Source organism: Rhinoderma darwinii, chromosome 8 (assembly GCF_050947455.1).
Source record: "Rhinoderma darwinii isolate aRhiDar2 chromosome 8, aRhiDar2.hap1, whole genome shotgun sequence".
Classification (NCBI taxonomy): Eukaryota; Metazoa; Chordata; class Amphibia; order Anura; family Rhinodermatidae; genus Rhinoderma; species Rhinoderma darwinii.
In genome coordinates this window covers 29704136-29731595 of record NC_134694.1, presented here as the reverse complement: position 1 = coordinate 29731595, position 27460 = coordinate 29704136, and the positions used below count along the sequence as shown (strand labels likewise).

The 27460-nt window shown below is 41.2% G+C and overlaps 1 protein-coding gene across 2 annotated transcripts in view; it reads left to right on the top strand.

Moving 5' to 3' along the window:
- The window catches only part of ASTN2 (astrotactin 2), a 647867-nt gene that overhangs the window by 599809 nt on the left and 20598 nt on the right, over positions 1-27460 (top strand). For both annotated transcript variants that reach the window (XM_075835546.1, XM_075835545.1), the window contains 2 exons: positions 14391-14491; positions 15982-16165. In XM_075835546.1, the coding sequence (XP_075691661.1) occupies positions 14391-14491; positions 15982-16165 (285 nt within the window). The remainder of the gene's footprint in view (positions 1-14390; positions 14492-15981; positions 16166-27460) is intronic.

Here is a 27460-nt window from a genome sequence, read left to right as displayed (position 1 = left end):
GGAAACTGAAAAAAAATAGGAAAATATAGTAATATAGGAAAAAAATCTGATTCCATTCTTTGGGATTTTCGTTTTTACAGCTTTCGCCGTGCGGTAAAAACGAAAACGACAGCGATTTTGGCGGTTTAAATTATTTACGTTTTTTACGGTGTTCTCCCTGCGAGTTAAATAATGGTATATTGTAATAGTTCAGCCTTTTACGGACGTAGCGATATCAATTCTGTTTATTTTTTTACATTACTTTAGAAGAAAAATGGGAAAAGCTTTTTCTTTTTAACTTTAAACTTTTTTATTTTTCACTACTAATAACTTTAATTCTTCTACACATTTTATTAGTCCCCTTAGGGGACTTGTACCAGCGATCATTGGATCGCGGGTACAATATGCTGCGATACTAATGTATTGCAGTATATTGTTATTTTTACAGACTCCTGTAACAGCGCGATCGCTGTTCCTGTCCGTTAGTCCTGGGTGTCAGCTGTAACACACAGCCAACACGCGCAGCGTATGGAGCGGGCTCAGCACGTGAGCCTGCTCCATACATGAACCCCCGGACCATGACGTGCTATTAAGTCATAGTGCGCAAAGGGGTTAATGCACAGCGGATGGTGTGAATATTGCAATTTTCCACTGATATTCCATTTTAGTGCATAATATGTTGTGCCCAGTTTGTGCCACTGAAGACAAATACCTCATATAACGTTAAGCGGGTTCTCTCGGGTATGGCGATGCCATATATGTGGACGCAAACAGCTGTTTTGGCACGCTGCAGGGTTCAGAAGGGAGGGAGCGCCATTTTGCTTTTGGAGCGCAGATTTTGCTTGGTAGTTTTTCTGTTTTGGGTTTCGCTGGTATTTCAGTTTATAATGTGGGGAATATGTAATCTGTGCGGAGAACATCAGGGCATAATAAGAGGGTATAACAATGCGGTAAATAAATAATAATTCATAGATAAGTGGCCGGTGTCGCACTGATAAATGGTGTCGGATGTTACCCGCTTTTAGAAAACACTGCACATTTTGTATCGCCATATTCCTGGGAGCCAGAACTTCTTTATTTTTTCACCACCGGAGCTGCGTGAGGGCTTATTTGTTGCAAGCCGGGTGACCAAAAACAAGCAATTCTGACAATGTTTTTTCGTTTATTTTTTTGCGGCGTTCACCGTGCACTATAAATTACAATTTTACTTTATTCTGCGGGTCGATACGATTACGGCGATACCATATGTATGTAGGTTTTTTTTTTTGTTTGCAGCGTTTGCGCAATAAAATCACTTTTTTATAAAATCATTTATTTTCTGTGTCACAATATTCTGAGAGCCGTAACTTTTTTATTTTTCAGTCAAAAAGCGGTATAAGGGCTTGTTTTTTGCGGGACGGGTTGTAGTTTTTATCGGCATTATTTTCGGGTACATGCGACTTTTTGATCACTTTTTATTCTCTATTTTGGGAGGGGTGGTGACCAAAAAATAGCGTTTCAGGTGTAGTTTTTTATTGATTTTTTTGGGATGTTCATCGTGCGGGAAAAATAACATTATATTTTTATAGCTGGGGTCGTTATGAACGCGGTGATACCAGATATATGTACTTTTTTTAACATGTTCATTTTTTTCCTATAATGAAAGTCTTATTATAGGAAAATAATGCAGTGTTTGTTTATATAACTTATAACTTTTATTTTTACACTTTTTTTTAAAACATTTTTATTACTTTTTTTTACTTTTTTCACTTGTCCCACTAGGGGACGCTTAGACTTGCAGCTTTGATCGCTGCTAGAGTACATTACACTACACACATAGTGTAATGTACTCTAACTGTCATTGTGACGTGACAGTCACACTGACAGGAAGCCTCGGAGGACCGGCCGGAGGCTGCTCCTCCGAGGCTTCCATACATGGCAACCTGGATGTCATTGTCCGACCTCTGATTGCCACGACAAGCATCGGTAGTCCCCACGATTACTTCGTGGGGGCTGCCGATGTGCTTCAAACCACTTAAATGCGGCGACGGCAATCCGTCGCCGCATTTATGGGGTTAATTGCCAAAATCAGTGGCGATGGTCCGCTGACCGTCAAGGCTGGAGTGTCAGCTGTCGGGGACAGCTGACCTCCCGGTTCACGGACACTGTCCGTTAGGACAGTGTGCGCCAGGAACTACTCCGCAACTGTACGTCCTGATGCGGGAACTAACCCCTCTGCAGGACTTACTATTGCGGAGCAGCGCGGGAAGAGGTTAAAGGGGTGTTTCCGTCTTTAAAAATTGTGTGCAGATAGTTCGTCAGTAAGCTTTATAATTTCCTAATATACTGTCTGTAGCTGAAATGTCTTTATAAGCCAGTCGTACGTGTAGTCACATGACCATGCTCCTAGAGTTTATCCCATACACTAAACACTTGGTTATCTCCCCTCTCCACCCTCACTACATGGCTTTTATTTCCACTGCTCCCTTGCTTTCCCAAATCTGGGTTGAAACGCGTAGATATACTTTCTATTAATAAATATCTAATACCTTGTAATATTTTCGCTCTGGATGTTGGCAGCGCTATACAAGTTTTCCCCATTTTTTACGTGAAAATTCTTCATTAGCAAAGCAGTGTCTACGTACAGTAGCAGTGCTGTGTTGTGTGTGAAAACAGCGAGTAATTACAGTACTACCTTATACCTTGTAATAGAGGGGCATGCAGGCAGCTGTAAATAAAGGCAATGTATGTGAGGAGGAGAGGAATCATGGGAACTGTAGTCCTTTACATGATAATCCCACCCACAGCAAGCCCTTGCAACTCTATGCCAGAAAACTGGCGTAGAAAAGTTGATACATTTCCCCTTAAATGTTTTACAATAAAGATTCAAAACTTGGTGTTCCATGCTAGCTGGTCTTGTGTTTAAGACCTGTCACTTTCACAGTAGGGTTTGCAAAATTATTTCAGCCTGCTCAAAGATGCTTGGCATGGAGGCAGGCAAAGCAGTCAACAAATGTCAGCCAAAATGTAGTTCTGGCCAACATTTATGGAATCCTTCTTTGATGTAGCAACGTGGGGTTCCCTCATGGAAATAAAAAGGTTCTACAGTGTTAATCCACTACAGAGAATAGTTTATCTTTATCACTATTCTTTAGAGTGGTTATCCGAGATTATGAAAAATTCTGAAAGTTACTTCTATGTGGCTGAATGCCTAATTATTTTACATTTTTATTATGTTGCTGAGCCCTGTGATGTACTGCTATTTTGATTATAGCAAGACTTGCTGTGGGCAGGATTACCATGTAAAAGGCCTACAGTTCCCATGATTACTCTCTCCTCTCATAGATATTGCCTCTTCTTACAGCTGCCTTCATGCCCCTCTATTACAAGGTGTAAGGTAGTACTGTAATTACTACTGGGGGGGGGGGAATTTATTAAGACTGGCGTTTCATACGCCAATCTTAATAGTATGAAAAGTTGGAGTAAGATCCGACACAGTTATTAAGAGGCAAACGCCCTTTGATAAATGTGTCGCATCTTTCTGATGGCTGTGCGTGGTACAACGACCGCGGCCATGTTCAATACATTCCTCCCATCGGTCATAAAATAAAAAAAACACTTACCTCACTGCTCCTCTTCTCCCCTCCGTGTCCCCTCAGCATTACGGCTCATACAAGGTCCTGAAGCACAGGAGCATCAGAGCCTTATATGCGATGCACAGTGGAAAAAAGGTGAGGGATCAACGGCGCTCCTCCGAGACTATGCGTGGAGTGAAATAGTATAGATTGCCGGTTAACTGACCTGACGAAGGGACCAGTCCAGTCCAGAAACGCGTCGTCGTTTGAAATAAAGATCTCCCTGATCAAACTTACCTGGCCTCGTTCCTTGTCCTCCTGAGCCTGGTGCCGATGCCCGATACAATACTGCTCTTTTCCTTCTCTTTCATTTTTTATATGCGATGCAGCACTCAACATCATCAATTCTGCATTGCATACAACGTCCTGACGTTGCCTGGCATCAGTACGTTGTATGAGCTGTGTCATGCTGAGGGGATACGAAGGGGAGAAGAGGAGCGGTGAGGTGAGCATTCATTAGTTTTTTCTAATGCCTCACAGAGTGAAATCTACGCCAGCTGGGAGAAAGGGTGGATTTCCATTTTAATTTAGGCCAATTTTCTGGCCTAAATTATAATAAATGTGCTGGGCTGTCATCGGCCCGTCCCCTTTTGCAAAGCTACGTTCTATTTCCACAAAAGTAATGAGGGCGGCGCAAAACGGAAAAAAAGTCACAATTTGCACCGCAAATTTAGACTTTTTGACCCTTATGTGTCTTTTCTATTCTGTTGTTAAAAGGTTGATAAATTCCCCCCATTGTCTTCACACACAACACAGATCTGTGAGACGCGATCCCTCAAGGGACATGGAGGGGGGAGAGGAGGTAGCAGAGTAGATAAGCGTCCTGTGATGTTTTGTTCTTCAGAGAGGTAGAGAGTGGAGGGGGACAGACGGGAGCGGGAGATAACCACATGTTCAGAATATGGAACCTCATACAAGCAGGAGATGAACACCAAGAGGCTGGTCGTGTAACTGCATGTGAGACTGGCTTACAGAGACATATCAGCTACAGAGAGCACATTAGTAAGTGATAGATCTACCTGTATGTAATTCATCTGCACACAAATTTTAAAAACTGGATAACGCCCTTAAATGTCGGCCATGTAGCCTAGATTAACTGTTTAGTTAAAAACTTATTGTAAATGAACAATCAATTTGAGATTGCTTGACCACATTAACTTCTCCTTTCCTCCATATGTGTCGATATAAGCTGGGCACAACCAGTCTTATCTCTCCACTACATTGCTCATCTTCTCTGCCGGTGTCCTGGTGCCTCTGCTGCCTGTGTCTGTGCTTCTCCTTTTTTTCTCTGCTCGCTGGCCGTCCCTAGCGCATGCATTCACAATGCTCCCCTTCCAATCCCTGATATTCTGTGTTTATTTAAGACAGCTTCTCTGGTCGCCTTGTGCCTGAGCAACTTTGGTGCAACTTAGTTTGTTCCTGCAAACGTTTCGATCCGCATTCTGCTACCTGTTACCAGTCTGTACTCTACTACCTGCTATCAGTCTGTATCCTACTACCCGCTGCCAGTCGGTATCTCGCTACCTGCTATCAGTCTACATCCTGCTACCCGTTCCAAGTTTGTATCCTGCTACCTGCTTCCAGTTCGTACTTTGCTACCTGCTGCCAGCCTGTATCCTGCTACCTTTTACGAGCCTGTGGCCTAGTACCTGTAGGCAACCTGTACTCTGCTGCGAGCCTGAAGACCTGCTACGAACTGTGACCTCAGATCTTTATCTTCCTGCCACAGTATCATCTGCCAATGGTTGTACCCATGGTGGACTTCACCGTAGTGCTTTGCTCGGCCAGCTGCTTCTCCCACCAGGACCACCTTAAGAGGTAGCAACCTGGTAGTCTCCCCGGAGTGAAGTCCAGATCCCCGTACATGGTTAAAAAGTGAATACCGGGGAGGCTACTTAGACATCACCCTTAAGAGGTGGCCCAATGTCAAACCCTTTGATTAGCACAGTAGGTCCACAACCCGCTGGTGATTACATCAGGTGAAGTGAATAACATCTGGTTACAATTGCACCTGTCAAGTGATGGAATGTATTAGTCAGCAAGTGAGCTGTCAGTTCTTGAAGTTAATGTGTTGGAAGCAGGAAAAATGGGCAAGCGTCAGGATCTGAGAAACTTTTGACAAGGGCCAAATTGTAAGGGTTAGACTGGGTGAGAGCATCTCCAAAATGACAGGTCCTGTGGGGTGTTCCCGACATGCAGTGGCTAGTACCAGAAGTGGTCCAAGGAAGGACAACCGATGAACCAGGGACAGGGTCTTTGGCGCCAAAGGCTTATTAATGTGTGTGGGGAGCATAGTCTTGCCTGTCTGGTCCGATCCCACAGAAGAGTTACTGTAGCACAAATTACTGAAAAACTTAATGCTGACTATGAAAGAAAGGTGTCAGAACACAAAGTGCATTGCGGTTTACTGCGTATGGTAGCTGCGTAGACGCAGACCAACCAGAGTCCCCCTGCTGACCCCTGTTCACTGCCAAAAGCATATGTGAGCATCAGAACTGGACTATGAAGTAATGGAAGAAGATGGCCTGGTCTGATGAATCACGTTTTTATTACTACATCGTGTGAATAGCTAGGTGCATGTGCGTCCTGGGGAACAGATCAGAAGAAGGCAAGCTGGTGCTCTAGGAAATGTTCTGCTGGGAAAACTTAGGTCCGGCATACTGTATATGTGGATGTTACTTTGACACGTACCACCTTCCTAAACATAGTTGCACACCAAGAACACCCCTCCATGATAACGGCATCCCTAATGGCAATTCTCCCCCCCTGCAGGATAATGCACCCTGCCACACTGCAAAAATGTATTCAGGAATGGTCTGACGAACATGACAAAGGGGCAAAGCTGTTGACTCGACGTCCAAATTTTCCTTATCTTAATCAGGTCGAGCATCTTAGGGATGTGCTTGAAAAACAAGTCCGATCCATGGAGACCCCACTTTGCAACTTAAAGGACTTAAAAAATCTGCTGCTAAAATCTTGGTGCGATATACCACAGGACACCTTCAGGGGTCTGGTGACTATGCCTCAACGAGTCATAGTGGGATCTAAACAATATTAGGCAGGTTGTTTTAATGTTATGGCTGAACAGTGTAAAGGTTTTAAATATTAATATAGCATTAAAGGGGTTGTATAGGCCTAAATATTAATGGCAGCCCCTTCATAGTTTTACCAGACACAGCTCTGCTCTCGTCCCAAAGACTGTGCCTGGTATTGTAGCTCATGGATGGATTTGCTCTGATCACACATATGACCTGCTATTGATGTCTAGGCCCATACAACCCCTTAAACGTTTAAAACTCTTATGGGCTTACCTATGCCCATGTAACTCATAGGTGTCACGTTGGGTCCGTGGACCCACTGGGCCGTACCGCCTTGGCCAACAGGGTGCAGGTCACAGTTCGTATAAGGTATCTGTGGCAGCTCGGACAGTAGCAAGGCAGGTTCGGCTGGGACTAGGCAGCAGGTAGACGTCAGGCGTGGAGCAGCAGGACAGGCGTAGGTACAGCACAACACGACACTGGAACAGGATAGCACGGGATACAGGATACAGGAACAGGGAACACTGGAACTGGAAAACACTAGGAGACCATTTGCAAGACAAACTAGGATACGACAAACAACGCTCAGGCATTGGAGTATGGGGCTGGTACCTTCTTATAGCCCAGGGTGCTCTGGGAGCAATCAGCTCAATTTCCCACATGCGTGCACTTTGGCTTCTCGGGTCTGGACTGAGCTCGCGAGCACACCCTGGTGGCCACTGCAGAACAGGACGGCCGCATGTGCAGACATCTCTGGAGAGAAGGGCATCGACTGGATGGAAGGAGTTTGTGGTCAGCGACCACGGACGTTACAATATGCCATGTTCACACAGCGTGTATCTGATGCGTTTTTTGTGTTTAAAAAACACGTTGCATAAAAAAAGTGTTAGGTCAGTTCTTTGGCACGGAAAACGGGCTGAAAACTCGCCTAATTCTCATAGTCATTGGGAGTCCTAATTACTTTTACAAAAAAACAGAAAGCGTGCACAAAATGCATCAAAAAATGACGAAAACGTGTCAAAAACGCCTGTAGTTTAAAAAGCGCTTTACAAAAATGCTAGTGTATTTTGCACGTTTAGATGTCGGGTTTTTTGAGCACCGTGTGAACAAGGCCATATAATAATAGAAAAATAAAATTACATAATATTTCTTCTTAAAAAAAACTATAGCATAACTCCAGTAATTGTTGCTTAGTATGATAATCATTTTCATTGAAATTTAGCTAATTGAGAATGTTTTTTTCCCCAAATTGCATATTTCTACCAATTAAAATGTGATGCTGGCTTTCTATCAGAAAATCTGAATTCCTTTAAGCCAGATCTTATGTGCAAAGTTAACAACATATGAGTGGAGGCTGGCCCAGCGGATCAGGATACGACGTTGTAGTACACTGAGGGTACAGGCACTGGCAGATGATAACTTGCCAGATGGCTGTGGATCATAAGACACAGTTTGTAACTACTTGTAAGCCTCAGACTAGTTTCAGATAGTTGGATACAGACTGGCAGTAGATAGCGGAATGCAGACTGATGGGTAACAGGATACGGAATGGAAGCAGGTAGCCGGATGCAGACTGGTACCAATAGCTGGATACAGACGGGTAGCAGATATCTGGATACAGGCTGTTAGCGGATAGCTGGATACAGACTGGTAGCGGATAGCTGGATACAGGCTGGTATACCTGGATACAGGCTGATAACAGATAGATAGATAGATAGATAGATAGATAGATAGATAGATAGATAGATAGATAGATAGATATGTCAGGGATCATTATCATGTATATTGTTTGAAAAATATTATCCTCACACATATGTATATACATTTCAGTTCTTTGTGTAATATACTGATATATATAACAAGTTCTTTGTTCATGTCGGACACACATATGGAAGAAGAGTGTACAGAAGAATTTGCAGCTGAGAAGCGGTGGGGGCTTGGGCACTCCCACATCCCTAGGGAGGGTTTTTTTTCTGTGTGTTTCTTTGTTCTGAATAAAAGTTTTCAGTTTTTTTCCTCCTGGCTGACTGAGGGAAGCTGTGTACCAAACATCTTTGGCTGGTTTACTTCTTTCCAGGCATGCCTTCAGCTTTCAATTTACAGAGGTGGTTATTCGGTGTGAAATACGGACCTGACAGATAGATAGATAGATAGATAGATAGATAGATAGATAGATAGATAGATAGATAGATAGATAGATTAGATATTCCAAAAATCAGGCAGCACTCCAGAGATGTAGCAAAAATAGAAAAATGTGCTTTATTCCATCAGTCAAACCATCAACGTTTCAGCTCAACAATAGAACCTTTCTCAAGCTAAGGCTCTATGGTAGAGCTGAAACGTTGCTGGTTTGACTGATTGAATAAAGCACATTTTTCTATTTTTGCTACATCTCTAGAGTGCTGCCTGATTCTTGGAATATACATTTTGGGTGACTTTGGTCATGTCCCTGGTGGGCTTGCACCCTCATCTTTAAGAACTGACTGTGCGGTTAACATTTTTTTGTTTAGATAGATAGATAGATAGATAGATAGATAGATAGATAGATAGATAGATAGATAGATAGGAAGTCCACCGTCCAGCAGCACCAGCTTTAAAGATATAGATGGGTGCACGCCCTTGGAACCCGATCACAGTTCCATATCCAGTAAACATCCAATAATAGGCAGCACTCCAATGACAAGGTGAAAAAAAGGTAACTTTAATAACTGCCTATTATTGGATAGATAGATAGATAGATAGATAGATAGATAGATAGATAGATAGATAGATAGATAGATAGAGGCAGATAGCTGGATAAAGATTCATAACAGATAGCTGAATGCAGGCTGATTGTTATGCCAGCGGGTTGTGGACCCACTGTACTATTCCACCATTTTGACTTAGGGCGATGTTTAAGGGCGTTATCAAAGTATACTCCCTGGTTTTCACCCTTTAACCCCGTACAGGGATCTTGACTTCGCTGCTGGGAGACTACCAGGTCGCTACCTCTTGAGGTGGTCCTGAAGTGAGTAGCGCCTGCCCAGCGAACAGGGATATAACGGAGTAGTACACTGAGGGTGCAGACACTGGCACATGATTCCTTGGCAGATAGGTGAGGAACGGAAGACGCAGTTCGTAATAGGTAGGAAGACTCAGGCTCATTTCAGGTAGTTGGATACAGACTGGCAGTAGACAGCAGGATGCAGGTAGTGGATAGCTGGTTACAAGCTGGTAGCGGATAGCTGGCACAGGCTGGTTGCGGATAGCTGATTACAGTCTGATAACAGATCGCAGGTCTGGTCTGAAATCAGCATGCAAACAGGAACTTTTGCAGGACACAAATAGGTTGCACCAAAGTTGCTCAGGCACCAGGGGATCTGAGGAGGTGCCTTAAATACTTCTGGAGCAACAGGAATTGGATTAGGGGATTGAATTGCCCGCACGCTGGCCCTTTAAGAGGCAGCCAGGGAGTGTGTGTCCTAAGGAATCAGACAGCTGCGAGCAGGAGTGGCGGCACAGCCACAGTGACGATGGAGACGCCAAAGGCCAAGAGACAGGTAGGTGAACCGGCGCCACCGGTCCAGCACTACAATGGAATTTCCTAAAGAAGTGCCAAGGCAGTGATGTTCTCAGAAGGCTCCCATGATCTTTCTTCAAGGCCAAAGACTTTTAAATCCATCAAAAAAAATGTCCTCTTCCCTAATCTTTTGCAGTGAAGAATGTCCCCAATTTCAAACTCATGTACAGGATCAGCAGTAGCAGGACAAAAGAAGTTCTAGAATTCAGAACACAGGCTTGAGCATGGACAAATATAATGAGTTAGGGACCCATTAGGGACCCAGAGAGAAGTAGGATTTATTTTCTTTAAGACTTCAAATGGGCCCAGGAAACTGGGAGCAAACCTGTATCAGCATACCTTCAGACTGATATTTTTCAAGGAAAGACAGACTTTATCCCGAGGGGAATACTGTGGAGAAGATCTCCTCTTCTTATCTGCAAACCTATTCATACGAGAAAATTTTTAAATTATGGCAGATTTGCATTGCTGCCAGATCTGCTAAAAATTCCCATAGTTGGAGTTGGCAGCGGGGACTTCAGAGGAAGCAGACACAGGAAAGGGTATCCAAGGATGCTGACTGTATACAATAAAGAATGGAGAGGAACCCGTGGATTCCCTGGACTGGTTGTTATAGGAGATTTCGGCCCAAGGAAGAAGACTCACCCAGTTGTCACATTGGGCGGAAGCAAAATGACAAAGAAAATTCTCCAGGCCATGGTTAACCTGCTCAACTTGACCGTTGGACTGGTGATGGTATGCAGAAGAGGAGTCTAGCTTGACCACACAGAGCACTCCAAAACCTTGAGGTGAACTGTACACTTCGGTCTGAGACAATATGGAGAGGCAAACGGAATATATGTTGTACAAAGAGACTGACAAGATGAGAAGCAGAAGGAAGACCAGAAAAGGAGACAAAGTATGTGATCTTGGAGAAGCGATATACAACTATCCAGGTAGTATTGCAGCCGGCTGAGAAAGGCAGATCAGTGACAAAATCCCTAGATATGTGTTGCCACGGAGAATAGTAGACTCGAAGAGGGAAAAGAAGACCAGCTAATTTAGGTTTCAAAACCTTGTTTCGAGCACATACCGTATAGAACATGAGAAGACATAGTCTTGAACATCTTTGGCAAGAGATGGTCACCAGATCTGTTGAGATATGAGTTATCGGGATTTACACACTCCAGTGTGACCAGCCAATTTAGAGTCATATGCCCAGGAGAGCACTTTCCTGCTCCTAGCCGAAGGTACAAAACTTTTACCAGTAGCGATATCTTTCAGTAGGATCTGTGCCACTGGGGATAATAATAATATGGCCAAGATCTATGATATGTTGCTGGTCTTCAGTTTGGTCAGTAAAATTAATTGACTGAGATAGGATGTAAGCCCTCACACTGCTCAGTTGTAGAAAAAATAAAAAAGTTCTGGCTCTCAGAATATGGCAATGCAAAATGTGCAGAGTATTCCAAAAGCGGATAAGATTGGGCACCATTTATCAGTGCGACACTGGCCACACATCTGTGGATTATTATTTATTTACCGCATTATTATATCCTCTTATTATGCCCTGATGTACTCTGCACAGCTTACATATACCCCTGATGTACTCCACACAGTTTACACATGGCCGCACATTATAAACTGAAATACCAGCAAATCCCCACATAGAACTATTACCATGCAAAATCCGTCCTCCAAAAGCCAAATGGAGCTCCCTTCCTTCTGAATCCTACAGTGTGACCAAACATCAGTTTATGTCTGCATATATGTCATTATCGTACGAGGGAGAACCCGCTTAACAGTTTATGAGATATTTGTCTTCAGTGGCACAAACTGAGCACGACATATTGTGCATTAATTCCTGGTATAAAACACAGGTGGAAAAAAATGTTCACTACCCTTATTGATAAATGCCTTGAGGGGTGTAGTTTCCAAAATGGGGTCACTTCTGTTTTTTGTTTTTTACTATTTGACATCGGAGGCAAGCAATTGTAGGCCAATGCTGTGAAAATCACTAAAATAGGTTTCAAATGGGCATGTTGCTCTCTCACTTCTGAGCCCTGTCATATGTCCAGGCAAATGTTAAGCGCCTTGAGGGGTGTAGTTTCCAAAATGTGGTAAATTTTCAGCGGTTTCCACTGTACTCTGGTAGTTCAGGGGCTTTGCAAATGTGGTATGGGGCTCGAACAGCAATCCAGCAAAATTTGAGCTCCAACTGCCAAATGGCGCTCCTTCCTTTCTGAGTCCTGCAATGTGCTCAAACAGCAGTTTACGATCACATATAGGGTATAGCCATACTCGGGAGATATTGATGAACAAATTTTGTGGTGTTTTTTCTCTTGTGAAAAGTAAAAAATTGGAGCTAAATCTACATATTTTTCTAAAAAATTAAATTTTTAATTTTCACTGCTTAATTCTAATAAAATCTATAAAACACCTGTGGGGCCAAAATGCTCAGTACACCCCCATGAATGTTCTGAGGGGTGTAGTTTTCAAAATTTAGCCACTTCTCAGTTGTTTCTGCTGTACTCGTATCTAAGGGGCTCTCCAAATGTGACATTGCGCCTAGAAACCAATCCAGCAAAATCTGCGTGTCAAATAGCGCTACTGCCTTTCTACGCCCTGCCGTGTGTGTCCAAACAGCAGCTTATGACCACATGTGGGGTAATGCCGTACTCAGGAGAGATTGCTTTACAAATGTAGGGGTTGTTTTTCTCCTTTATCCCTTGTAAAATGAAAAAGTTCTACAATTTAGTGGAAAAAATGTAGATTTTCATTTTCACGTCCTAATTCCAATAAATTCTGCGAAAGACCTGTGGAGTCTAAATGTTCACTATACCCCTAAATAGATACCTTACGGGATGTAGTTTCCCAAATGTGATCACTTTTGGGGGGTTTCCACTGTTTTGGTCCCTCAGGGTCTTTGCAAATGCGACATGGCACCCAAAAAACTTTCCAGCAAAATTTGAGCTCCAAAAGCCAAATGGTTCTCCTTCCATTCTGAGCTCTGCCATCTGTCCAAAGAGAAGTTAATAGTAACATATGTGGTATTGCCGTACTCGGGAGAAATGTATTTACAAATGTTGGGGTGTTTTTTCTCCTTTATTCCTTATTATAAGCAAAAAACTACATTTTATGAGAAAAAAAAAATAATTTTTATTTTTACAGCCTACTTCCAATACATTTAGCAAAAAACCTGTGGTGTCAAGTTGCTCACTCTACCCCTAGATAAATTCCTTGGGGGGGTAGTTTCCAAAATTGTATCTTTTTGGGGGTGTTTCCTATGTTTTGGTACCACAAGACCTCTTTAAACCTGACATGGTGCCTAAAAAGGAGGCCCCAAAATCCACAAAGTGCTCTTTTGCTTCTGTAGCGAGTATTTCAGTCATGTAGCACACTTGGGCCACATGCGGGATATTTCTAAAAACTGCAGAACCTGGGTAATAAATGTTGAGTTGTGTTTCTCTGGCAAAAACTTCTGTGTTACTGAAAAAAAAATTCTAAAAAAAAATGACATTTGTAAATTTCACCTTAACTTTGCTTTAATTCCTGTGAAACACCTAAAGGGTTAAGAAACGTTCTAAATGCTGTCTTGAATACTTTGGGGGTGCAGTTTTTAAAATGGGTTGACTCACGGGGGGGTTTTAATAAGGCCCTCAAAGCCACTTTAGAACTGAACTGGTAACTAAAAAAAAAGGTTTTGGAAATTTTCTGGAAAATGTGATAAATTGCTGCTAAAGTTCTAAGCCCTGTAACGTCCTAGAAAAAAAAAAGATGTTCAAAAAACGAGTAGATATATGGGAAATGTTAACTAGTGACTATTTTGTGTGGTATTACTACCTGTCTTACATGCAGATACATTTAAATGTAGAAATATGGTAATTTATGCACATTTTCTCAACATTTTGGTGGTTTTCACAAATAAATATTGAATTTCTCGACCAAATTTTTACACTAACATAAAGTACAATATGTCACGAGAAAACAATCTGAGAATTGCTTGGATAAGTAAAACCATTGCAAAGTTATTACCACATAAATTGACACATGTCAGATTTGAAAAAATGGTCTCTGTCCACAAGTCCAAAATTGTCTATATCTCTAAGGGGTTAAACAACATGAGCCTATGTACCTTTTTTTTTTTTTAATATAAGCACTTGTGAATTTTAAGTGTTACGGCTATGTTCATTCTCCATTTACTGTCTCCCTGCCCTACAGGTTCAGTCTTTTTGCTGTAGATACTCATGGACGGCACTCAGCACAAAGTTTAGTCACACTGCGTACTGCTTGCTCTTTGGTGGATGACAGTAAAGCTGAAGGTAAGCATCAAGTTTTGTAAAAAGGATTCGGAACACAACATTACCCCATAAACTTATACTATTTTAAATGTACCAAATGTTGCTGTATGTGACTTGTTAAGAATTAGTGGAAAATAACTACATACTCTAACAAAGGAGAACTGTTTTGAGGAAGCGACTGTATGAGATTGAAAAACAGGAGCTGATTTTTTTTAAGAAGCTGCTCTATTCTTGTTTATGGAATGCATCTGTTATTGCAACTCAGCCCCATTCATGTAAAAAGGACTGAACTGCAATACCAGACACAGCCCATAGAGGAGTGTGGCGCTGTTCCTGAAAAAGAAAAACTTGTATCTCATCTCATACAACATCTTTATCATATAGAGGTAGGAGGCTTTTTTTTTCCACTTCAAGATGCATCAGCATATACTGTATATCTGATCATATTGATTCTACACCATTAATACATTATGGATGTGACACATTTGTATACCTTGATTAGAGGTTTATGCAGATTGTATTCCTTTTGTTATTGATGTAGCTGTCTATATAGTTGATACCTGCATATATGACATTACTTAGTACATCATTCTCATTGTTTTCTCTTGTATTCTGTATATCTGATTGATGTTCAGCTTGTTCCTTAGCATACAGAGATGCTTATTGTTTAAATAATACATTTCTAATAACATTTAGCCTTGCAAAATCATTTATCACCAACTTTTACAGAATTGTTATCAAATGAAAAAAAATTTAGACAGCAAATTTACAGAAAAAGAAAACACATATATCAGACCGCACCTCTAATATGAATGGAATCACGGTATTGTGACATTATGTAATACAAAAAAGACACAGTCAGAACTAAGAACATCTAAAAATGCACAAACATGTGCTGGAGACTAGTCCTGGCCCTAATAGTGCCCCCTAATAGACAATAGTGCCCCCTTACAGCCTGCAGTGTCCCCTAACAGCCATTAGTGCCCCCATTTGCCAGTAGTGCCCCCTAGAAGCCAATAGTGCCTTTTTGTTTCTCCAGGAAATAATATAACTTTTACTCGATTTAACCTGTTACTATGATGAGTGGAGTGGCTGAGATGTCTTCTAGCCTGTGAAGTCAGTTCCCTGGAGCAGGTGGCATGATGCAGTGGAGTCATTGCGCCACCTGCCCTGGGACGTTGATATATTGTGCACATTCCTGCTACTGTATCTGCATCCATAGGATGTGGATACGGTTGAATATAGCACCAGGCCAAAAGACTGGATCCCTGTATGTGGGCCCTGGCCAATTGTTTAGTTTACCCCCCCCCCCCCCCCAATGCCGGCCCTGTTATTATAAAACAGTAGTACTAGTAGTAGTGTTAGTAGAGTTGTCATAATACATATCTTTAGTAACCTTCTTGTCTATGTCTTAAGCAGAGTAGAATGGATTTTTATTTGTGCATTAGTTATCCCTTATGTCTACAATATGATGAAAATCTCCCTATGCCAATAAATTGTTTGCTTTACAGAAATTGCTGACAGAATTTATACATTATACAATGGATACACCAGTGGCAAAGAGCAGCAGATAGCCTACAACACCCTGATGGAGGTATCGGCTTCAATGCTTCTTCGAGTCCAGCATCATTACAATACTCTCTATGAGAAGTTTGGAGATTTTGTGTGGCGCAGTGAAGATGAGCTGGGACCCCGGTAAGGAAATATTTATTTAAAATAAAAAAATATTTTCGATTTTAATGTGATGAGGTTCAAGAATCCAAACATTTTTGAAGAGGAATAACTGTAAATATTGGGTAGTAAGATGAATAAAAGAAGGTATTGGGGAAGAGAAATCATGAAGTGAGAAATTGCAAAAATGTAACTATTCCATACTGATATAGATTTGTTTCTTTATTGGTCTTATCCAGAAGATTCAGAAATGTATGACCAATTATTTACATTCTATTATTATTACTGCTTTTTCTGATACTACAACAGTGACATATATATTTATTCAGAGCAATACAATACCATTGCAATTTTTTACCTCCGTCTCCCCTATGGCTCAATGTATAATCTCTTTATATCTGTGGGAGACAACTAGGATAGCAAACTCTCATGAACATACAAATTCTATGTAAATTCTATCGAAATGTTGCATTAAAAATCAGGGGGACCCTTGTGCTGTTAGTCAACAGAGGTAAGATAGAGTTCAGTAACAGTGGTAATATTCATTGATCAACATATTTTGTTCCAGGATATTAGTTCATTAAAGGGGTTGTCTCATGACATCAGCCCTATTCCATATGCCCTACTAAAGACATTTGGATGTCATAGAGCAGAATCTGTGAATGACTGGCCCCAGGGGCGTAGCTAAAGGCACATGGGCCCTGATGCAAAAGTTCTTATTGGGCCCCCCGCAAACTTCTCTTGGCCGACAGCCTGCAGCTTTCAGTTGTATCGCTGGTCTTCTAAGTGACCCAACAATGTACCACTAGCAACCAGGGGCGTCACGAAGGTCTTAAAATGTCAGGGGAAATAGCCCCAATACATACAGTGAAGGAAATAAGTATTTGATCCCTTGCTGATTTTGTAAGTTTGCCCACTGTCAAAGACATGAACAGTCTAGAATTTTTAGGCTAGGTTAATTTTACCAGTGAGAGATAGATTATATAAAAAAAAAAACAGAAAATCACATTGTCAAAATGATATATATTTATTTGCATTGTGCACAGAGAAATAAGTATTTGATCCCCTACCAACCATTAAGAGTTCAGCCTCCTCCTGACCAGTTACACGCTCCAAATCAACTTGGTGCCTGCATTAAAGACAGCTGTCTTACATGGTCACCTGTATAAAAGACTCCTTTCCACAGACTCAATTAATCAGTCTGACTATAACCTCTACAACATGGGCAAGACCAAAGAGCTTTCTAAGGATGTCAGGGACAAGATCATAGACCTGCACAAGGCTGGAATGGACTACAAAACCATAAGTAAGACGCTGGGTGAGAAGGAGACAGTTGTTGGTGCAATAGTAAGAAAATGGAAGACATACAAAATGACTGTCAATCGACATCGATCTGGGGCTCCATGCAAAATCTCACCTCGTGGGGTATCCTTGATCCTGAGGAAGGTGAGAGCTCAGCCGAAAACGACACGGGGGGAACTTGTTAATGATCTCAAGGCAGCTGGGACCACAGTCACCAAGAAAACCATTGGTAACACATTACGCCATAATAGATTAAAATCCTGCAGTGCCCGCAAGGTCCCCCTGCTCAAGAAGGCACATGTACAGGCCCGTCTGAACTTTGCAAATGAACATCTGGATGATTCTGAGAGTGATTGGGAGAAGGTGCTGTGGTCAGATGAGACTAAAATTGAGCTCTTTGGCATTAACTCTACTCGCCATGTTTGGAGGAAGAGAAATGCTGCCTATTACCCAAAGAACACCATCCCCACTGTTAAGCATGGAGGTGGAAACATTATGTTTTGGGGGTGTTTCTCTGCTAAGGGCACAGGACTACTTCACCGCATCAATGGGAGAATGGATGGAGCCATGTACCGTCAAATCCTAAATGACAACCTCCTTCCCTCCACCAGGACATTAAAAATGGCTCGTGGCTGGGTCTTCCAGCACGAAAAAGACCCGAAACATACAGCCAAGGCAACAAAGGAGTGGCTCAAAAAGAAGCACATTAAGGTCATGGAGTGGCCTAGCCAGTCTCCAGACCTTAATCCCATCGAAAACTTATGGAGGGAGCTGAAGATCCGAGTTGCCAAGCGACAGCCTCGAAATCTTATTGATTTACAGATGATCTGCAAAGAGGAGTGGGCCAAAATTCCATCTAACATGTGTGCAAACCTCATCATCAACTACAAAAAACGTCTGACTGCTATGCTTGCCAACAAGGGTTTTGCCAATTAAGTCTTGTTTGCCAAAGGGATCAAATACTTATTTCTCTGTGCACAATGCAAATAAATATATATAATTTTGACAATGTGATTTTCTTTATTTTTTTTTATATAATCACTGGTAAAATTAACCTAGCCTAAAAATTCTAGACTGTTCATGTCTCATCAAGATCAAATACTTATTTCCTTCACTGTATGTCCCCCCCCAAGAAAATGTGTGTATGGGAGACAGCATATCTATAGCACTACGACCCTATAAACTATGGATAGGATTAGATACAGTGGCTCAGCAGACAGTATCACACATGATTGGATTACATATAGGGTCCAGCTCGCTGACAATGCAGCTCCAGCGTTGGACCCAGGAAAGGTAAGAATAATAATTGTTTTGCTTCTTTATGTGTTACTACTTTTTTTTGTGTGTTTGTGTTATTTTACAGGTTCGGTCATTGGACTACGTCGGATTCAAGGACTACTTCAATGACAGTGTTTTTTTTATTCTTAATAAAATGGTTGTGTGGGTTTTTTCATTTCAAAACTTTATTATTACCACCTTAGTAATAGCTGCTGGCTGATTCACAGCATCCATTACTAAGGTGATGCAGAGGCTAACACTAACCCCCATTATTACCTTGGTACCCACCGCCACCAGGGGTACTGGGAAGAGCCGGGTACGAACCAGTAGCCGAAGATCTGTAGTGATGGTCGGGAACTGGGGTGGCCGCAGGCTGGTAGTATTAGGCTGGGGAAGGACATAAACAGTGGCCTTTCCCACCCTGGTAATGCTAGCCTGCTGCTGTTGTGTTGTATCTGGCTGGTTATGAAAATTGGGGGGGGACCCCACATCGTTCTTTCCAATTATTATTATAATAATAATAATAATATTTTTAATAATTATTTTTTTTTAAATGACGTGGGTTTTTCATAACCAGCCAGATACAATAAAGCAGCAGCAGGCTAGCATTACCGGGGGGGGGGGCACTGTTTCTGGCCTTTCCTAGCCTGATAATACAAAGCCCGCGGCCGCCCCAATATCCGACCATCACTACAGATGGCCAAGTACTGGTTCGTACCCGGCTCTTCCCGGCACCCCTGGTGGCTGTGGGTACCAGGGTAACAATGAGGGTTAGTGTTAGCCTCTGCACAGGCTAACACTAAGCCCCGCCTTAGTAATGGACGCTGTCAATCAGCCGGCGGCCATTACTAAGGCGGTAGTAATAAAGTTTAAAAAAAAACACAAAGATATAGAAAAAATATTTTATTGAAATAAAAAAAAAACACACAACCCTCATTAACCATTTTATTGATAATAAAAAAAAGCTGTCATCGAAGTAGTCCTCGAATCGGACATAGTCAAATGACCAAACCTGTAAAAAAACACAAACACAAAAAAACTATTAGTAACACATGTGGTAGGCTTAGATATGATACTGTCTGTTGGACTCTGTATCTAAGCCTACCAGAAGGTAGGCTTAGATACAGGGTCCAGCAGACCGTAATCTTATACAGTATGTGGAGGGCTTAGATACGGGACCCTGTTTCTAAGCTTACCATGTGGTTATGTAAGATGCTTAGATACAGGGTCCAGCAGACAGTAATCTTATACAGTATAAGATTACTGTCTGCTGGAGCCTTGTATCTAAGCCTACGATGGGGCCGCAGCGCTCGTACGAGAGCTGCTTCCCCTTCATTTCCCTCACTTGCTCACACTGTGAGTCGCCGACACGGATTCACAGTGTGAGCAAGTGACCGGAATGAAGGGGAAGCAGCTCTCGTACGAGCACTGCGGCCCCTTCAAAACAGCTGATTGCGGGGTACCGGGAGTCGCACCCCGACCTATTAGCTTCAGCAGACAGGGATATTAATCTTACCCTCCTCTTCAGCCGCAGCGGAGGTCCTGACTCTATCCAGGGTCGGGATGTTGTGCGCGGTGCATAGCGTTGTGACATCATGTGCTGCGCACAGCGCTGTGACATCAGGACCTCCGCTGCGCTCCGGAACCAGGCGGGTAAGTACTGTCAGTTACTATAGTAACAGGGTCCCGCGGCCCCAGTTACTATAGTAACTTTTTATTGATGTGGTGCGGGGGGCCATGAGCTCCCCTGGCTTTGGGGCTGGTCGCAACTGCGACCCCTATAGCTACGCCACTAACCAGCCCTGTCTATCAATTACATGGTTGGCTATTCATTTTAATGGCTGACATTGAATACTACATTCTCTCTGCATTGGCAGCTGTAGGGGAAACTTATGGATGGCTACATAACATAACAGGTTATCGCTGAAGGTTTCTAAAACCAGGCCCGTGTCGATCAAATGATCGTCAGCCAAGCTTTATTTAGCAAGGGGTTGTCTTCATGATACCACCACTTTAAGTCCTTCTATTTATTTTATTGTGAATTTTTTTTTACCTACAGCTTTTACCAATACTAGTTTAAGCATAGTCCATAGTTTTACTGCACTGAAGAAACATTTTCATTGAATTGAAAAATATTTTTTTCCCCAGTAACATTGTGCCTTTTGTGGGAACCATAAACGAAACAAATCGTCAGAAAATTTTTTGTTTGGATCCTTCATATAATTATGGTGATTATTGTTAATGCATCTTACATGGACAGACTTTCAACATATCCTGGGATTTTCCATATCATGTAGCAATGTATTGCCACATTTTTATATTTTTTTCTAGTTCCTGGAAATGGTACTAGATATGGGATGTGTTAAACTGTTACCAGTGTTTAGACAAATGGATATACCAAAATTGTGGGCTTTCAATATAATAAAAGTTTCATTGTCAGACCTAAAAGAGACAATTATATAGAGAGAATTGATGTGAATGGTGACGATCTCAGTATAATGCTGTGGAATATGTTGGAGCGATATAATCAACAGGAAAGAATATTACAGTATCTCTAGTTAACTGGTTCAGATCCAGGGTATTTTGAACCTTGTGGATCAGACATTGTCAAGCCGCTTCTAGTACGCGTTAGTTTTAAGGCTATAACTTGATTATTTTTTGGACTATCAACATGATTTTTGTGGTGTTATCATTTTATACACATCATTTTTGCTTATCTTTTGAAAAAAAAATGTTTTAAAAAAATATGCTTTTGTACATTCTAGTTAATTTTTCTGGTAATAAGGTGTCAGCCTAAAATAGTTATTTTTTTAATAGTGTTTATCATCTTCTACCGTAAATTTTAATGCATTACATGTCCAACTTAGGGTAATTGGGTCGGGGTTAACAGCACGGTAGCGATTGGCAGAAGGAGGTGGCAGTTCTTTTGGAGGGGAGAGCTATTTTATGTGTATTTATTTATTTAACTTATTTTTTTTATTTTGATGGCCCGTCCCTCTAAGGTCCCATTAGGGAATATTGTTATTATATTATTAGGTTATTATCTGCCCTGTTTCACTGACAATTGCTACTATAAGGGCTGTGTTCGGTCTCGTTAGAAAATCGCTTCTGTCCTCCAGGATCAAGCTTAAACCTGTGCCATAAATTAATGGCTGGAGGTCAAGTGTTTGTTGGTAAAATATTAATTTGCTATAAAAGTACCAATTTTTTAATTGGAATATTTAAAAAAATAAAATGCCCCTGTTTGTAGATATAGCTGTTACATACTTGTTATGGCACCCGTTGGTGTTCTTTTGATTACGTCTCAGAGCGTCCACCTAATGAGTCCTGTAAAATGTATATTTTCTGTCCTGATATCATGTATAGTTAGTATATAGGAAAACAAATATTACATTGGCGTTCAGCTGATCACCTCTCCACTAGCTGCTGAAAGCCCTGGTGTTAGCTGATATTGCTGGGGAAAGATCCAACATATTCAGGGAAATGTAGAATTATACATTGTCCATTTAAATGAATAGGTGACCATGCAATAGATGGCCCTAACCGGGATATCTCTTGTAATATTACTATTATTATTATTATTATTATTATTAACCTCTTGCTGCGCTGCTCCGCAATAGTACGTCCTGGTGAGGGGTTAGTTCCCGCATCAGGACGTACAGTTGCGGAGTAGTTCCCGGCGCACACTGTCCTAATGGACAGTGTCCGGAACCCGGGAGGTCAGCTGTCCCCGACAGCTGACACTCCAGCCTTGCCGGTCAGCGGACCATCGCCGCTGATTTCGGCAATTAACCTCATAAATGCGGCGACAGATTGCCGTCGCCGCATTTAAGTGGTTTGAAGCGCATCGGCAGCCCCCACGAAGTGATCGTGGGGGCTGCCGATGCTTGTCGTGGCAATCGGAGGTCAGACAATGACCTCCGGGTTGCCATGTACAGAAGCTTCGGAGGAGCAGCCTCCTGCCGGTCCTCCGAGGCTTCCTGTCAGTGTGACTGTCACGTCACAATGACAGTTAGAGTACATTACACTATGTGTGTAGTGTAATGTACTCTAGCAGCGATCAAAGCTGCAAGTCTAAGTGTCCCCTAGTGGGACAAGTGAAAAAAGTTATAAAAATGTTTTAAAAAAAGTGTAAAAATAAAAGTTATAAGTTATATAAACACTGCATTTTTTTCCTATAATAAGTCTTTCATTATAGGAAAAAAATGAACACGTTAAAAAAAGGACACATATCTGGTATCACCGCGTTCGTAACTACCCCAACTATAAAACTGTAATGTTATTTTTCCCGCACGATGAACACCCCAAAAAAAATCAATCGCATGTACCCGAAAATAATACCGATAAAAACTACAACCCGCAAAAAACAAGCCCTTACACAGCTTTTTTGACTGAAAAATAAAACAGTTACGGCTCTCAGAATATGGTGACACAGAAAATAAATTATTTGATAAAAAAGTGATTTTATTGCGCAAACGCTGCAAAACATAAAAAAAAACTATATACCTATGGTATCGCCGTAATCGTATCGACCCGCAGAATAAAGTAAAATCGTCATTTATAGTGCACGGTGAACGCCGCAAAAAATAAACTAAAAAACATTGTCAGAATTTCTTGTTTTTGGTCACCCGGCTTGCAAAAAAATTTAATAAAAAGTGATCAAAAAAAATCGCATGTACCCCAAAATGGTACCAATGAAAAGTACAGGTTGTCCCGCAACAAATAAGCCCTCACGCAGCTCCGGTGGTGACAAAATAAAGAAGTTCTGGCTCTCAGAATACGGCGATGCAAAATGTGCAGTGTTTTCTAAAAGCGGGTAACATCCGACACCATTTATCAGTGCAACACCGGCCACACATCTATGAATTATTATTTATTTACCGCATTATTATACCCTCTTATTATGCCCTGATGTTCTCCGCACAGATTACATATGCCCCCACATTATAAACTGAAATACCAGCAAAACCCAAAACAGAAAACTACCAAGCAAAATCTGCGCTCCAAAAGCAAAATGGCGTCCCTCCCTTCTGAGCCTTGCAGCGTGCCCAAACAGCTGTTTGCGTCCACATATATGGCATCGCCATACCCGGGAGAACCTGCTTAACGTTTTATGAGGTATTTGCCTTCAGTGGCACAAACTGGGCACAACATATTATGCACTAAAATGGCATATCAGTGGAAAATTGCAATATTCACACAATCCGCTGTGCATTAACCCCTTTTCGCACTATGACTTAATAGCACGTCATGGTGCGGGGGTTCATGTATGGAGCGGGCTCACGTGCTGAGCCCACTCCATACGCTGCGGGTGTCAGCTGTGTATTACAGCTGACACCCAGGACTAACGGACAGGAACAGCGATCGCGCTGTTACAGGAGTCTGTAAAAATAACAATATACTGCAATACATTAGTATTGCAGCATATTGTACCCGTGATTCAAAGATCGCTGGTACAAGTCCCCTAAGGGGACTAATAAAATGTGTAGAAGAATTAAAGTTATTAGTAGTGAAAAAGAAAAAAGTTTAAAGTAAAAAAAAAAAAACTTTTCCCATTTTTCTTCTAAAGTAATGTAAAAAAATAAACAGAATTGTTATCGCTACGTCCGTAAAAGGCCGAACTATTACAATATACCATTATTTAACTCGCATGGTGAACACCGTAAAAAAACTTAAATAATTTAAACCGCCAAAATCACGGCGAAAGCTGTAAAAACGAAAAATTAAATCAGATTTTTTTCCTATATTACTATATTTTCCTATTTTTTTTCTTCAGTTTCCCAATACTTTTTAAATGGTATCAATAGAAACTACAATTCCTCCCGCAAGAAATAAGCCCTCACATCAGTCTACTGACGAAAAAAGAAAAAAGTTATGGCTCTTGGAAGGCGGTGAGTGAAAAACGAAAATAAGAACGCAAAAAAATGGATCAGTCCTTAAAGGGTTAATTCATTTCTAATGAAAAAAATGTATGACCCCATGTGGGGTATTTCCGTACCCGGGAGAAATTGCTTTATAAAAATTGGTTGTTTATTTCTCCTTTATCCGATGTGAAAATGAGAGAATTCAACTATTTAGTGGAAAAAAATTGTGATAGTAATTTTCTCCGCCTAATTCTAATAAATTCTGCAAAAGACCCGTGGAGTCTAAATGCTCACTATACCCCTAGAAAAATTCCTTGACGGGTGTTTCCAAAATCGGGTAACTTGGGGGGTTTCCACTGTTTTGGTCGCTCCAGGGCGTTGCAAAGGTGGCATGGCACCGAAAAACAATAGCAAAATCCGTGCTCCAAAATCCAAATAGCGCTACTTCCCTTCTGAGCGCTGCCATGGGTCCAATCAGCAGTTTATTACCACATATGGGGTATTGCCGTAATCAGGAGAAAATGCTTTACAAATGTTGTGGTTCTTTTTTTCTTTATTCCTTGTAAAAATTTAAAATTTCTATGCTTTTTCAGAAAAAAAGTTGATTTTCATTTTCACTGCCTAATTCCACTAAATTCTGCAAAAAAACTGTGTGGTCAAAATGCTAACTATACCCCTAGATAAATTCCTTGAGAGGTGTAGTTTCCAAAATCGGGTAACTTGGGGGTTTCCCCTGTTTTGGTCTCTCCAGGGCGTTGCAAACGTGACATGGCACCGAAAACCAATCCAGCAAAATCTGTGCTCCACAATCCAAATGGCCTCTTTCCCTTCTGAGCCCTGCTGTGGGTCCAATCAGCAGTTTATTACCACATATGGAATATTGCTGTAATCAGGAGACATTGCTTTACGAATGTTGAAGTGCAATTTCTTAATTATTCCTCGTAAATATTAAAAATGTCTATGTTTTTTCAGAAAAAAAGTAGATTTTCATTTTTACAGACTAATTCCAATATATTTAGCGAAAAACCTGTGTCGTCAAAATGCTAACTATACCCCTAGATAAATTCCTTGATAGGTGTAGTTTCCAAAATGGGGTCTCTTTTGGAGGCTTTCCCCTGTTTTGGTCTCTCCAGGGCATTGCAAACACGACATGGCACCGAAAACCAATCCAGCAAAATCCGTGCTCCAAAATCCAAATGGCCTCCTACCCTTCTGAGCCTTGCTGTAGATCCAATCAGCAGTTTACTACCACATATGGGTTATTGCCGTAATTGGGAGACATTGCTTTACATATGTTGGGGTGAATTTTCTTTATTATTTCTTGTAAATATTACAAATTTCGATGTTTTTTCAGAAAAAAAACAGACTAATTCTAATGAATTTAGCTAAAAACCTGTGTAGTCAAAATGCTAACTGTACCCCTAGATAAATTCCTTGAGGGGTGTAGTTTCCAAAATGGGGTAACTTTTGGGGTGTTTCCACTGTTTTGGCACCACAAGACCTCTTCAAACCTGACATGGTGCCTAAAATATATTCTAAAAAAAAGGAGGCCCAAAATCCACTGGGTGCTCCTTTGCTTCTGAGGCCGGTGCTTCAGTCCATTATCGCACTAGGGCCACATGTGGGATATTTCTAAAAACTGAAGAATCCGGGGAATAAATATTGAGTTGCATTTCTCTGGTAAAACCTTCTGTGTTACAAAAAAAAATTTATTAGAAATTAATTTCGGCAGAAAAAAATAAATTTGTAAATTTCACCTCTACTTTGCTTTAATTCCTGTGAAACGCCTAAAGGGTTAAAACACTTTGTGAATGCTGATTCGAAGACCTTGAGGGGTGCAGTTTTCAAAATGCGATGACTTCTGGGGATTTTCTAATATATAAGGCCCTCAAAGCCAACTCAAAATTGAACTGGTCCCTGTAAGAATAGCCTTTTGAAAGTTTCTTTAAAATATGAGAAATTGCTGCTAAAGTTCTAAGCCTTGTAACGTCCTGGAAAAATAAAAGGACATTCAAAAAACGATGCAAACATAAAGTAGACATATGGGAAATGTTAACTAGTAACTATTTTGTGTGGTATTACTATCTGTTTCACAAGCAGATACGTTAAAATTTAGAAAAATGCTAATTTTTGCAAATTTTTTCTAAATTGTGGTGTTTTTCAGAAATAAATACCAAAATTATCGACATAATTTTTTCACTAACATAAAGTACAACATGTCACGAGAAAATAATCTCAGAATCGCTTGGATAGGTAAAAGCATTCCAACGTTATTACCACATAAAGTAACACATGTCAGATTTGAAAAAATCGTCTGGGTCCTGAAGGCCAAAACAGGCTGGGTCCTGAAGGGGTTAAAGACTATGTAAACCTTTGAAGGGCATTTTTTTTTCAATAAACAGGTCAGTCAGTGTGTGGTGTAACTTTATTAGTTTTTATTAATTATTTGTTTTTATTAAAAATGCGTTTAACTTATTGAGATACAGCTGCTCTGTATTCTCTATACAGAGCAGCTGTATATTTCGCTATGACCTGAATCCGTGAGTCCCGCGGACCTGATGGATTCAGTGATAACTGGTCCTGCATGTCTCTGACAGGCAGGACCAATCTGTAATCTATCACATTTACGTTATGAACTTAGATGTGATAGATTACTGGTGGATCCTGCATGTCCGACCCGCTGTCAGTGAACCCGTTAGTCCTGCAAACCTGACGGGAACAGGATTTAGCGCTACATATATTTGTTCCGCATAGAGAATACAGAGCAGCTGTATCTCAAAAAGTAAAACAAATTTTTGATAAAAACTAATTATAAAGTTACATCAATCACACGGACTGACCTGTTTATTAAAAAATAAATGCCCATCATAGGGTT